Here is a 14,229-nt window from a genome sequence, read left to right on the forward strand (position 1 = left end):
TGCAACTGGCTCTTGTGCGAAGATACCCCAAAGAGAGACAGTGAAGAGGACAGGTAGGAGTAAAAAGAAGACTTGGATGGGGTAGCCATAAGTGACAATGTCTATCACCCATATGTCAGCTGTGATCCCTGGTCAATTGAAGGGGATGAGGCAATTTCCAAAGATTGGCTACAGAATCTTGGTTTCAGTGTGGCTCGCAACCGTCTCTTCAAACCTGCTGCCTCTGGGAATCAGGCTGAAGTGCAACGTTCTGGCTACTACTTACCCTTCTTTGATGGGGTCTTTGAGTTCTTCCCAGCAGTCTTGTGGGAGCCTCAACAGGAAGAGAGGGTCACCCATTCCGATATCAGGAAGCTCTATTTTGCAAAACAGAGCTTGGTAAAGAGTGGTTCTAACTTGCAGGGAAGCTGAGTCGACCTTTTCCCCTCTCCCCGAAAAGATCCAACCTCTTGAGATCCTTATTCTTTGGGGTCCCTTTAGTTCAGTGGTTCTGAAACTTTTGTACTGGTGACCCCTTTCACATAGCAAGCCTCTGAGTGCAACCCCCCCTTATAAATTTTAAACATTTTTAAAATATATTTAACACCATTATAAATGCTGGATGCAAAGCGGGGTTTCAGGTGGAGGCTGACATCTCGCAACCCCCTCCCATATAATAACTTCGCGACCCCCTGACGGCTCCCGACCCCCCCCCCCGTTTGAGAACCCCTGCTTTAGTAGATCTTTGGTTGTTTTCTGCCCTGAATCACTGAGAGGACGAGAAATCCTGGTGTGGGATGTGAGAAGAACTGTTCAAAGCCCTCAGGCAGGACTTGGTAATGTTTCTGTAGTTGCTTCAAAATCAGAAGTAAGGCTAGCATATGCCAGTGATCCTTCACAGTCTCCAATTTGCCCTCGTTAACTGGTACAGAAATCCTTGTGGGCACTGAGGAGCTCAAGATGTTGAACATCTTGTGTATGTTCTCTTGGATTACGGTCATCGCAATTTCCAAGGTGTCTGCTGTCCTGGTGAAGCTCCTGGAAGGCTCTAAAGTCTTCCAGAGGAAGGTTAGGGTTGGTGCAATTGCCTCACTCGGAGAAAAAAGATGAGTCTTCGCGTGGAGAGGACAGCTGGAACATCTTTTGGGCTTGCTTTGCCCCTACTCATGGCAGGGCAAGAAGTGCAGCTGAAGCCTCATATCCCTCAATTTCTGGGGTGCAAGGAGAAGTGGCAAATGGAGAATTTGCTGAGAATTTGCCACCCCAATAGACACAGTTATTCAAAAGATTCTAAGGCCTTGGCTACTTTTGCACATTGTATCACAATAAAGCCGCCCAGAGCGCTCTAACTCACTCCCCATCCACACTGGCAAGGCACGCAGAGCGCAATGACTCCCTGGCTAGAGCGCTGCTGGTACTCCACCTCCCCGAGAGGGATAAGGTTTGCTGCATATTGGGTGAGACGCTACAGCGTCAGTGTGAACGAGGAGTTACATTACTGCGCTCTGATTGCCCTCCCAAAAGTCCCATAATCCCATTAACTGAAGTGGCCTTTCTTGTCTTTGTTGTGAACTCCGGCAGGAATGCGGAAGTTGCCCTTTCAAAGCTCTGTTTTGGAGTACCGGCTGCTTATCAGCGCCAAGAAAAAAACAGCTAATGTTTGCTTAGAGAGAGAGAGGGAGGTCTATATTTACAAGACAGTGTGCTGACACACTCAGCACCCCAAAAGCCCACTCTCTCCCACCACATACACACACTCCATCCCACCCCCTCCCCATTTGAAAAGCACATTGCAACCACTTGAATGTTGAGATAACTTCCCATAATGCACCGCTCCCAATGCAGTTGCAAGTGCTGCAAATGTGGCAACGCCAGTGCGCTTTCAGCTGTCAGTGTGGACAGACTGGAGTGCTTTCCCTACTGCGCTGTACGAAGGCTGGTTTAACACAAAGCACTCTACATCTGCAATTGTAGCCAAGCCCTAAGGTTGTGTACATGAGGCGCAGGCACACTTACAGTGCGATCCACTCTGACACACACTCAAAGAATCACCTTTATTTATTTTTTTTTTTTTTTTAAAGGTACAGATTCTCATAGCAGCTCAAGCGGCCTTCAGTAGCACACATACAAACACTCATTCAGATTAATGAGACGAAAAATATTCATTTGTCATTCAAAAACACTTCACATATACCTGAAGAGGGAATTACGTACTTCACCATTTGCCAAAAGTAAGGCAAACTGTACTCAACAGAAGAAAATGGGTCTTGCTTTTGGCTGCTTTGAGCCTTTTAAAGAGGTTGTTCAAGAAAATAACATCTTGTCGCAAGTTTTATACTGAAGAATACAACAAAAGAAATACCACCACACATGGAATATTTTAGAATGTTATGGCACTTATGCCAGCAGGAAGTCAAAGAATGAACATGAATTCAGCTATGAATTTGGAATCTTTGGAGGCAAATGTACTAAATTAAAAGGACGAAATATAATGCTATATATTAAAACCCTGAAGCACCTCCATATTACAGACAAAACATACCTAATGAAAGTCTTTTAAATTCTGACATGTCCTCTAACTTTGCAGTCTAAGTGGAGTCTAAGTCTAGATACATTTTGAGACTTGTCCTCAGCAGCCCATGATCCTTTGTTCAAATACATTACTTAAATGGATTTTGGATCAGTCCCTTAAAGAGCTACTAGACACTTGTCAGAATTAGGAAAGCATATCCTTTAAAGGCCATTAAGCTTAAAAATCAGAATTTCTGCATTTCTGTTCTCCTGAATTGTATTAGTAGAGATTTTTGCATGGAAGCAGAAGTATTATTAATGAATTGCTTTGACTTAAATGAAACTGCTTAAGATCTAAAACCAACAACGTGTGGGCAGTGATATATATATATATATATACACACACACACTATATATATATATATATATATATATATATATATATATATACACACACACACACATTTTATATATATATATATACACACACACACACACACACACACACACACACACACACACACACACACACATCTGAAATAAAACTGTTAAAAGTAAAAGAGAAGAAGGTTTGCCTACGATTTAAGCCCAAATTCAGGCTTGGCATAAGTGGTTGCAACCTTACAGTCAGTCAGAATTGTATCTAGTAAATGCATAGTTGTATTACTCTAGACTAGAGATTAGTTTGACCCTAAGGCATTGGAGGAAAGATAGGTTGAAACAGGAAATATGGCCACATTACAGTTTTAAATGGATCCTTAAATATAACCAGGACAAATTGTCCCTTCATTGCATAGCTTCTCCGTGTTTAAAATGGGAGACATTAAAATGTAATGCTCCCGTAAAATATGGAAAATTGTATTGGTGGGATATGGCTCACTGTTGAGATTGCTTTAGTTTTCAAGCAGACTGCCGATGAAGTGAAATGATTGGGATAGATAGGAGAGGAAAAAAATCCAAGAACAGCAAAGTTAAAATTCAAGAGCTAAGGACTGTGAATGTTCTACTTATATACATATAACCCAGCAAATACACAAAGAGTAATAGGGAAATTAATATATTGAATGCATGTTCTGCAGCAAGTTATTGGAAAACAGGATGCAAGTCCAGCAATCTGAATGCATGGATGCAACCCAACCAATAAGGGTGAATCCCAAATGGTAGCAAGAGCTCCAAATTCCCTCTTTTAGGAGATGCTAGGAACCTGCAGGATCAGATCATAAAAGGAATAAAATGCACACTACATAATAAATTTCTAGATAGCAAGAAACCCATCCTCTTGCTTGGAAAATCTAGTGAGTCATTGGTCTTGTTAATGGAATTGAACATTTCCCTTCTGGAAGGACAGGTTCATAGATTCCCAGGGCAGAAGGGACCATTGTGATAACCTAGTGTGACCTCCTGTGTAACACAGGCCATAAGAACGTCCCCCCCGCTAAAATTCCCTGAACATCTCTTTTAGAAAAAACATTCAATCTTGATTTAAAAATGGCCAGTGAAGGAGAATCTACCAGGACCATTGGTAAATTGTTCCAATAGTTAATTACCCTCACTAATAAAAACTTACCCTTTATTTAGGTGCCAGGGTCTCAAAGAAAAGATTTTTCAATACACCAACTTGCTCAACACACCAACTGCTGCTGGGGACGAACTGTCTAATTACTGGTTTCAGAGTAGCAGCCGTGTTATTACTGCATCTTCCCTTTTTGAAGTAGGTTATTGGGAATGTAGTACTGAGATAACTGCAACGGAATTCTTCAATTTCAAGAATTCTTGAGCCCTGTCAGTGTGGGTTTAGGCCTGGCTATGGTACAGAAAATTAACTGTACTGGATGCATTAGCTAATTATCTTCTTAGGTGAGGGAAGAAGATCATGCTCTGCCTATCTAAGATATATAGCCTCCACCCACACTATCCGAGTGCCTCACAATATCGAATGTATATTAATGCCTCAACACCCCTACCAATACAGAGAAATATTACTGTCCCCATTGTTTTTTAACAGATGGGGAACTGAGGCACAGAGAGGCTATTTTTATATTTGCACGTACACCTACAGCAAAGAGTAGGAGTTTTGAAAATGCAAAATGCGTACGTCGTATTACTTACGATAATCTGTGTGAATCTCATCTATTTCCTTTTCTGTCTGGTCCTTCATAAATGTCATGCTCTACAAAGTGATACAAAATGTTCATTTGAAGAAGAAAATGAAGATATAGTCACATTTTAAAAACACAAGCTTTAATGTCAGAACATGAAGGAAACTTACATTTGAAACAGAGGAAATATTATTCCTTTTTACCCACACTCTTTAGACACCAAAACAATCAGTACTACACTTTAATAAGGACTATGTCAACCCTATATGGGAGGAGATCATTTGTCCAGCTCTTTCCCACCACCTCTGATCAGCCCTATCTGTTAACATTTAACATCTGGGGCTGTGTATAAAGTGCCCCCTTTGCTCTACTTTCACAAGAGCAGCAGAAGAATGCCAAGCTGCCAAGGAGACTAAACAAAACAAAAACATACATTGCTTAAAACCTCCCTCTAGTCTTCTGATTGGTTCAAGGCCAGGTCAGTATCTTTATCTCACTTTATAAAACCGCCTGGGTATTTTTACTGCAATCATAAAATGCTCAAATGTAAGTGGTTCAACCATAGAAGCATCAGTACTACACAAACTAATATTCCCTTAACAATAAGTGATATCACATTTTAACTGTAAGTTGTTTTACACTAGTTATTTAAAATACACCCACACAAATATCTTGAATATGCTACTAATGGTTGATCTAAATTTAAAGGCATTGTAGCGTCTTGGCACCATGCATTCTGCTCAACCTCTCCCTCCCCCAAGCCATCCTGCCATGTACCAACAGCAGCACTCTCCTGTTAGAAGTATCACCATCACCATGATTCCCTCTCCCTGCTCAGAAGATTGAGTTGGGTAGGATTTAGCCCCAGATATAAAGGATTTTCCAGCTGAATATTTTAGCACACTGAAAGGAATCAGCAATTCCTTTAATGAAGAAATATGTAAAAATGCTTCATAACTCTTTTGGTACAGAGATAATAAACTTACATTTTCACCGGCTTTATTAAATTCAAGTTGAGTCCGAGTTTTCTCGTTGTTTTCAAGCTCTTTCACTATTTCTGCAACTGTTAATATCAACAAGCATTATAAATGGCAGAACAAAATATGGCTGTTAAAATAAAGGATAAAACAGCATTGAAAAGAACTGTCCTAGAGCTAAATGACATTCAGGCCTACATGCATTAATCTTTTACCTCAGGACACCCTGTCTGAAATCCAGACTTGAGTCACAAGTGAAAACAAAATAGAATAGGCTTATCCCAGTAGTCTAGTGGACATTTGTTAACACTGCAAAACCAAAATTTGCAATAGTCCAGCAGTATTGATAGTCTTCACATTAGACTCGGGAACAGAACACAAGGTCAAGAGCTATGGGCCCTTGCAGAGCTGCCTTGAAGGTTACACAGTGATTGCTTTCAGATGGCTCCTAGCCAGTCCCAGGCCATTAATCTCCTACTTTCTCCCGGTATGAAATTCATTTTCAATCTCTCTCTCTCGTTGTGCCAACATATTAGATTTTCTATGCTATATAGACACATATTTGTACAAAGTCTCCATTTTATAGCATATATTTAACTGGAATTTTAAATTATGAAATATGCTGTTTATATTCTTTTTAGATCCAAGGATTATATCCCAAATGCAAAACAAAACTACCTGTGGGTGTCAGTGCAAAACCCATTGTCCAAAGAAAGATCACATATTACTCTAAGACTTAAATTAGGCACATCTATAGATTATGATTAGGCACAATTGGGCTCATTAACACTCTAGACATAACTAAAGCTATGCAGTACTTTGTATAATTTATTGTGCCATATGCATTACTAATTTATCTCTATGCCCAAATATATCTGCAGAGCCACCAGAAAACTATGTGCATTTATAAAAACAGATACTTTTATGAGACAATTAAGTGTTCAGTGTTTGGTCAGAGAATAAATATCCTTAAATTGCATAGAAATAAAAATTGGAGAGAACCTGGCTTAAACCAAAATCCAGGAATTTGGCACACAGTAGTTCAGCTTTCCTTATTTCACAATGGCCCCAGCAGCATTGCTATAGTTGAGGATGAATTAATGCTTCCTGGGATTTAATATTCCAGTTTTATAAGCAGCACACTAAGTCAAAACTTGGTAAAGGTAGCACTGCATCATTTATGGACTGCTAGTTAAAGTACATGTGGAAGTATTCATTACTACTACGGGAATCTATATGTGAAAATCACCCTTAGAACAGAAAGACCAGGAGTACTTGTGGCACCTTAGAGACTAACAAATTTATTAGAGCATAAGCTTTTGCCCAGAACCCTGGAACTGTAATACAGAACTGTGTGTACTGCAGCACCTAAGTTTAGTGGGTCTTGTGTAAACATGCTACTGAAGCCTTATCAGAACTGTTTTCTTTTTATGTTGTTCTTGCCACAACAAACCCTATACCAGTAAAAACCCCACTTCCATGAACCTATCCCTCCACTCCTGTGCTCCTGCTTGTCCTCTCTAAATTCTCTGTCTAAACCTTAGATACTGCATCCCTCTTCCACCTGCCACCATTTCCTGTCAATTCATGGGGGATCATTTTTAATATTTCTTTACAAAAAAGTTAGTAAAAATATTATAATAAATACAATTGTCCTCTGAAGAGTTCTGTTAAATCTGGAGACTAAAATTAATAATGAAATTGTCAATTGGGAGTTTTAATCCTAATTTAAGGGCAAATCTCACACACCTTAAAGATGGAGTCACTACTGAGCCTCCATAATTAAAGGAAGCTTGCTGTAATCAAACTCAGTTTTAAAATTAGGATGAAGTTTACAAGTCCCATTTTTAAAATGGATTTAACAATTTATATGTTTATATTCTATTGAAAGTCAGTGGGACTTAGGCTTTTAAATCATTTACAAGCTTTAAAATATTTTACTCTTAGTCAATAATTTCATAAAATAAAGGAACAAAATGAAAACCCCCGGTGAGTGCTGGATATGTCAAACTGACTTCTCTCAATTACTGTTCTGTAAAGAGCCCTGTATGTACTTGTTTCTGTGAGGTACCTCATAGTATTTGATGTATGCACCAAAATGTAAGTTATATAATCCTGAGAGTGTTTTATGAACTGGGAAGTAAGGCCAAGATTTTCAAAATCAGGAATCTAAAGTTAGACTTCCAATTCCTTAGACTCCTAAATAAGTTACCTAATTTTGAAAAGCACAGTTCCAACCTGGATGACTAACTTTAGGCTCCTGTTTATGAAAATGATGGCCTAAAATTGGCTTGGAAGGATTAGATTTTTAATAGATAAATATAGGAAAATATCAATTTCACAAGATACACACAAACTAATGAAAAAATATTTCCATAGATGATAATCAAACTTTACAGACAGGCAAGGAAAGAAAAATGCTGCCTGAGAATTTATCAGAGTCAAAATCCAGTTATTTTTTACTTAGATTTTGAATTAGGCTTGTTACAAATGGACTAGCGAATGAATAGCAACAATAGGTCTGGTTTGTTGATGAAATGATATTTACTTCGTATGTTTTGACATGTGATGTTGCCAATGTGTGTTAAATAGTTATGAAACCATAACCGTTTCAATTTCAAGATCTGTCATTAAATAATTTTGACCTGCATCTTAGTTTCCTGCAACTGTAAACATTTAAATCAATAGAAAAAATGCTTAAACCCCATAATTTTGTGCAATTATGAAAATTTAATATTGATAAAAATCTTTTAAAATACTTAATAAAATATTGATATTATCCATCAAAATTATAGAAAAATTGAATTCTGCCAAGCCTACCTAGAACTTTTTGCAGTTTGACATAATTCAGACACAAAAGTATATTTTTTTACATTATACACTGAATTCTAATAAACATGGTAATTTTCATACTGGTAATTATATTCTCAAACACAGTATAGTCAAGTGGTTACAGAAGAGTCAGGGCTTCCGGGTTCTATTTTCATTTCTGCCACTGCCTCTTTGTGTGATCTTAAGCAAGTGACTTAACCTGTCTGCATCTAAGGACTTGTCTACAGTACAAAATTAGATCAACTTAATTTAGGTCGACCTACAACCACCGCAGTAATTCAATCGGCTGTTGGTGTCCACGCTACCCTCCTTCTGCTGGTGGAGCCTGTCCTCACTAGAAGTGCTTGCACTTACTGAAGTGGGGCATTGTTGGGCGCTGACAGGAAATCTACGGTGATAAAGGATTATAGACAGAATCAGCCATTCCCCAGTACGTGAATTCTTCAAATAGGAAAACAAAAACTATATTTCATTTCACCAGGAAACTTCTATAATGTAAAAGTTACTACGTAAAATCAAGGTCAAAGAAATTTAAATTTAATTTTGTTCTTTAGTAAATAAGTTACACGACAGCATCTATATTTCTTTAATTGAACGAATCTACAATTAACTTACTAAACAAATTTTCAAATGAAGTGTGAAAATAATTGTAAACCATAGAATAACTATTGCATATGTTTTATACAATATTTTAAAACATGCATGCACAAAACCATGAGGTGCATAGACACAAGATGATCCTGTTTGAAAATACAGGTGGACGTGTGAAATATAAATATTTCCAGCACATGAGTTTCCCCAAAATGCTCACCTCCCCCTCTCTCTGGAGCTTATACTTTGCTTTTCCTGTTCTTCCTCCCCTAGTAACCAACACACAGATCTGCCCTCTAAGATGATAAACAACAGAACATAAACAGGACCCAAAAAGGGGGAAGTTTAAAAGCCTTACTTCACAGTTTAAGAGAAGGCCATAACCTTCTGCACTTATATCTCTTCCCAACGTTCTATTCACCCTTGATCCTTCAAGGAAACTTGTAGAATTGTTTCACTCATGACCTACTCTCTAAAAACCCTAATGCTAATGCAGCCCCCATACAGAATCTCATCTACTTTAATAGGGAGGATCTTCCCTTACTTCCATAAATCAGATTGACAGAGCCAGAAGAGTACCCAGAAGTCACCTACTACAGGACAGGCCCAACAAAGAAAATAACAGAACACCACTAGCCATCACCTTCAGCCCCCCACTAAAACCTCTCCAACGCATCATCAAGGATCTACAACCTATCCTGAAGGATGACCCATCACTCTCACAGATCTTGGGAGACAGGCCAGTCCTTGCTTACAGACAGCCCCCAACCTGAAGCAAATACCAGCAACCACACACCACACAACAGAACCACTAACCCAGGAACCTATCCTTGCAACAAAGCCCGTTGCCAACTCTGTCCACATATCTATTCAGGGGACACCATCATAGGGCCTCATCACATCAGCCACACTATCAGAGGCTCATTCATCTGCGCATCTACCCATGTGATATATGCCATCATGTACCAGCAATGCCCCTCTGCCATGTACATTGGTCAAACTGGACAGTCTCTACATAAAAGAATAAATGGACACAAATCAGACGACAAGAATTATAACATTGAAAAATCAGTCGGAGAACACTTCAATCTCTTCGGTCACACGATTACAGACCTGAGAGTGGCTATCCTTCAACAAAAAAGCTTCAAAAACAGACTCCAATGAGAGACTGCTGAATTGGAATTAATTTGCAAACTGGATACAATTAACTTAGGCTTGAATAGAGACTGGGAGTGGATGAGTCATTACATAAAGTAAAACCATTTCCCCATGTTATTTCTCCCCCCACCCCACCCCCCACTGTTCCTCAGATGTTCTTGTTAACTGCTGAAAATGGCCCACCTTGATTATCACCACAAAAGGTTTTCCTCCTTCCCCCTCCCCTCCTTCCTGCTGGTAATAGCTCATCTTAAGTGATCACTCTCCTTACAGTGTGTATGATAAAACCCATTGTTTCATGTTCTTTGTGTGTGTATATAAATCTCCGCTCTGTATTTTCCACTGAATGCATCCGATGAAGTGAGCTGTAGCTCACGAAAGCTTATGCTCAAATAAATTTGTTAATCTCTAAGGTGCCACAAGTACTCCTTTTCTTTTTTGTTAACCAACTGTTAATGCACCTCAGCAGGGTCCACTAGGACAGTTAGTCTGCAGCAGGGTAGCACGGCAAACTAAATGTTCATGTAGACAAAGCCTTCGTTTTTGTGGGCACTTTCTTTAGAACTCATCATTCACAAATTATTTTCTCTCATTACTTCAGATCTCTGCTTCTCTAACAAAGAGCTGATAATTTTGTGCAGTATATTGAGAATCAGGTCAGCTATTATTTTAGTAAAAATAATGAGGAGTCCTTATGGCACCTGAAAAATAGCACTGTGGGATTCCAAGATTTTAGCTTGCTCGATTTATAATTTTTTCCTCATACTATCTGCCAGCTCTGCTGATTTATCTTGGAATTTAAAGTCAAGCCGTGTTCTTTCTGGCTCAGACACCTTCACCAGTAAAACATTATGTTACTGGAATTTAAAGATTCTCTTTCATGATGCCCAAGCTAGACAAGAAGCCAGTTCACTCTCCAATAGCTTTATTAGCTATACTGTGCAAACGGAAGTAAAAAGTAGGAGGAATTCATTTTTGTCAGAAAAGCAAGCAGATGTGATTTGAAATACAGACAGGGAGCAGACCTGTTAATTAAGAAGGTACTATGCATCTGAGAAAGTCTTCTGACCATAACCATACTTTTAACGTTTTCCTGTAGGTTTCACACACTTAGTTAGAAAAGGGTTCTTTGAATTTTATTTGTGGGAAGGGATGGAGGGGAAATATTTTTGAAAGAAGGCAGGGAGAACGCAATTCTCATATAATACATATTTATAGATTTCGTAGACCCCCCCCATTCACCCACAATTATTAACCCCTATATTTTACAAGGCAAAGCTAAAGTGTGCTGATTCTCCTCTTTCTTCCACCAGGACCAGGGTACAATCAGAGGAACTCCAATGAAATCATTTGCTAACCCAGTATTGAGAGGACAATCAGATCCTACTTGTTCTATAATCATCAGTGCATTTTCTGTGTTTAGTCTGAATTAAAAGTATGCATGAAAATAGAAGTTTTGCTATGTGTTGTGTTGCCCTGAACTGTCAGCAAGACAAGATATTAGGCCACATTCAGTATTGCTCCCACTTCAGAGCAAGTTGTAACCCGCCACCACCAATGCTAAATTTGGTCGTTAAATTAAAGCTGGTTTAAACTACACTGATAGCCATTATAAATCAATTCTAAAAAGCAGCAATAAAAAAAGTAGCCTCTCTTCCATTTAAGCTACTACAGGGATTAACACAATATGTTAAAGCTTCTTCTCACTTTCAGAAATTGTAATTCCAACCCCTTGTCTTTATCTCTGCCTACTCCCTACCCCACCTAAGTTACTTCCCAATCTCCTTTATCCATTCCCATCCATGCCCTCCTTCTTCCATCTTAGAACAGTCTCCCTATTGTGCGTGAACTTTCCCTGTCCTACTAAAAGCATCTGAAAATCCAATAAAATCATACAGTACCATCACTGTAGCCCCAACTATATCAATTCAAATTGCTATGGGCTTGTCTACACTAAGCAGCTTTTAGCAACAAGGCTGTGTCAACACAGCCTTGTCGCTAAAAGTCAGCATGTGTAAATGCTCTCTGTCGGTATTTTGTCAGCACTTATGCTGAAAAAAATACTTCCAGCCCATGACCGGCGTTGGCTTAGCAGGAGAGTGCTCCTGCCAACAAAGCCACATTCACACTGCCACTTGCATCAGCAAAACTTTTGTCTTTCGTGGGGTGAGGGCGGCGTTTTTAAGAATCCATGTGTCAGGGTTCCTTCCCCACTCTGAACTCGAGGCTACAAATGTGGGGACCCCTATGAAAGACCCCCTAAGCTTATTCTTACCAGCTTAGGTTAAAAACTTCCCCAAGGTACAAACTTTGTCTTGTGCTTGAACAGTATGCTGCCACCACCAAGCATGTTAAACAAAGAACAGGGAAAGAGCCCACTTGGAGATGTCTTCCCCCAAAATATCCCCCCAAGCCCTACACCCCCTTTCCTTGGGAAGGCTTGATAAAAATCCTCACCAATTTGTACAAGTGAACACAGACCCAAACCCTTGGATCTTAAGAACAATGAAAAAGCAATCAGGTTCTTAAATGAAGAATTTTAATTACAGAAAAAGTAAAAATCACCTCTGTAAAATCAGGATAATCAGAGGAACAGGGTAATCAGATTCAAAACAGAGAATCCCTCTAAGCAAAACCTTACGTTACAAAAAGACACAAAAACAGAAATATACATTCCATCCAGCACAGCTTATTTTACCAGCCATTAAACAAAAAGGAATCTAACGCATTTCTAGCTACATTACTTACTAACTTAAGGAGTTATGAGGCTGCATTCCTGATCTGTTCCCGGCAAAAGCATCACACAGACAGACTAACCCTTTATTCCACCCCCTCCAGCTTTGAAAGTATCTTATCTCCTCATTGGTCATTTTGGTCAGGTGCCAACCAGGTTATCTTCGCTTCTCAACCCTCTACAGGTGAAAGGGTTTTGCCTCTGGAGGGATTTTATAGCATTGTATATAGAATTTATATTTATGAAACCATGAAAGACAAAAGTTTTTGTCAACGTCACAGTGTAGACAAGCCCTATGTTGCATCTATTGTTATCTTCAGAGTGCAAGCAAGCTCTTCAAGGCTTATGTTTCATTCTTTGCATTTAGTTATAGTTACTTAGCTACAGGAAATTGCTATGCACATTTATGGAGATATGTAAACAGTCATATCGGATAAATGAAGTTGTATTCTTTGATATAATATTTTGTTTCCCCATGCTCAACAGTTTGTCCCATAATCGTGTTTCCACAATGAGACAGAAGAAGGCATAATGGTATTACCCCTATTTGTTTTATTTTTAAAAATGTAAGAATTATTTCTGGTTTTCTGACTGATCCCACCATCAGAATATTCCAACTATGCAATCTGGGCTCATTCACAAACGTAACAAACATATTGCTGCGAAGAGTTTTTCTATTCTGGTGCACATTATATCTCTGCACGAGAACTTAGGTTGGAGTTCAACATTTTTTTCCAGGTATTTAGGTGGTATGGGATACAGGTATTCACTGATTAAAAGACAGACATTTCTAATAGATCAGATTATAAATTAGCCATCAGTCATTTCTACACTACTGATTTAGGACAATCCTAAAGGATTATCATAAAACAAGCTTTAATTCAATTAAGGAAATGATTCTCGGCCTTCACCTTCCCTACCAGAACCAGCGAGGATACCTTCTCATAAAGCAATATAGGAAAGTTATAATGGTCACAACCTCCCCTGATTCTTATTCCCAACTCCACAGGCTGAGAACCCACGCTTTAAGATGTCATTCTTCTCTACAGGAAAAGCATACCTATAGTTTTTTGCTTCCTCTCTTTCTATGTATGGGGAAAGTAACTGTGTTTTCATTTTCACAGGAAGGATGGATGATCTGGTAATTAACGCACAGAGCAATCATGGAACATAGGCTCCATTCCTGGCTCTGCCATGGAATACCTATGTGATTTTGGACAAACCGAAAAGTAAATTTATCAAAAAAATGCATTTTTCAGGGCATTGAAATTATTCATGAATATGACACAAATCAATTGTTTCAGGTAAAAACATTTTCAGGACTCAGATGCCAGACACAAAACACCCG

At 38.9% G+C, this 14,229-nt stretch overlaps 1 protein-coding gene across 9 annotated transcripts in view; it reads right to left on the bottom strand.

The window, feature by feature from the left end:
* The window catches only part of RAD18 (RAD18 E3 ubiquitin protein ligase), a 123,844-nt gene that overhangs the window by 73,959 nt on the left and 35,656 nt on the right, over window positions 1-14,229 (bottom strand). For all 9 annotated transcript variants that reach the window (XR_006282629.1, XM_038410985.2, XM_043518483.1 and 6 more), the window contains 2 exons: window positions 5,576-5,652; window positions 4,600-4,660 (listed from right to left, as the gene is read on the bottom strand). Coding sequence is in view for 8 of the 9 variants with exons in the window: in XM_038410985.2 (XP_038266913.1) it covers window positions 4,600-4,660; window positions 5,576-5,652 (138 nt within the window). In the remaining variant the exon portion in view is untranslated. The remainder of the gene's footprint in view (window positions 1-4,599; window positions 4,661-5,575; window positions 5,653-14,229) is intronic.

The sequence above is a fragment of the Dermochelys coriacea genome, chromosome 7 (genome assembly GCF_009764565.3).
Source record: "Dermochelys coriacea isolate rDerCor1 chromosome 7, rDerCor1.pri.v4, whole genome shotgun sequence".
NCBI classification, from domain to species: Eukaryota; Metazoa; Chordata; order Testudines; family Dermochelyidae; genus Dermochelys; species Dermochelys coriacea.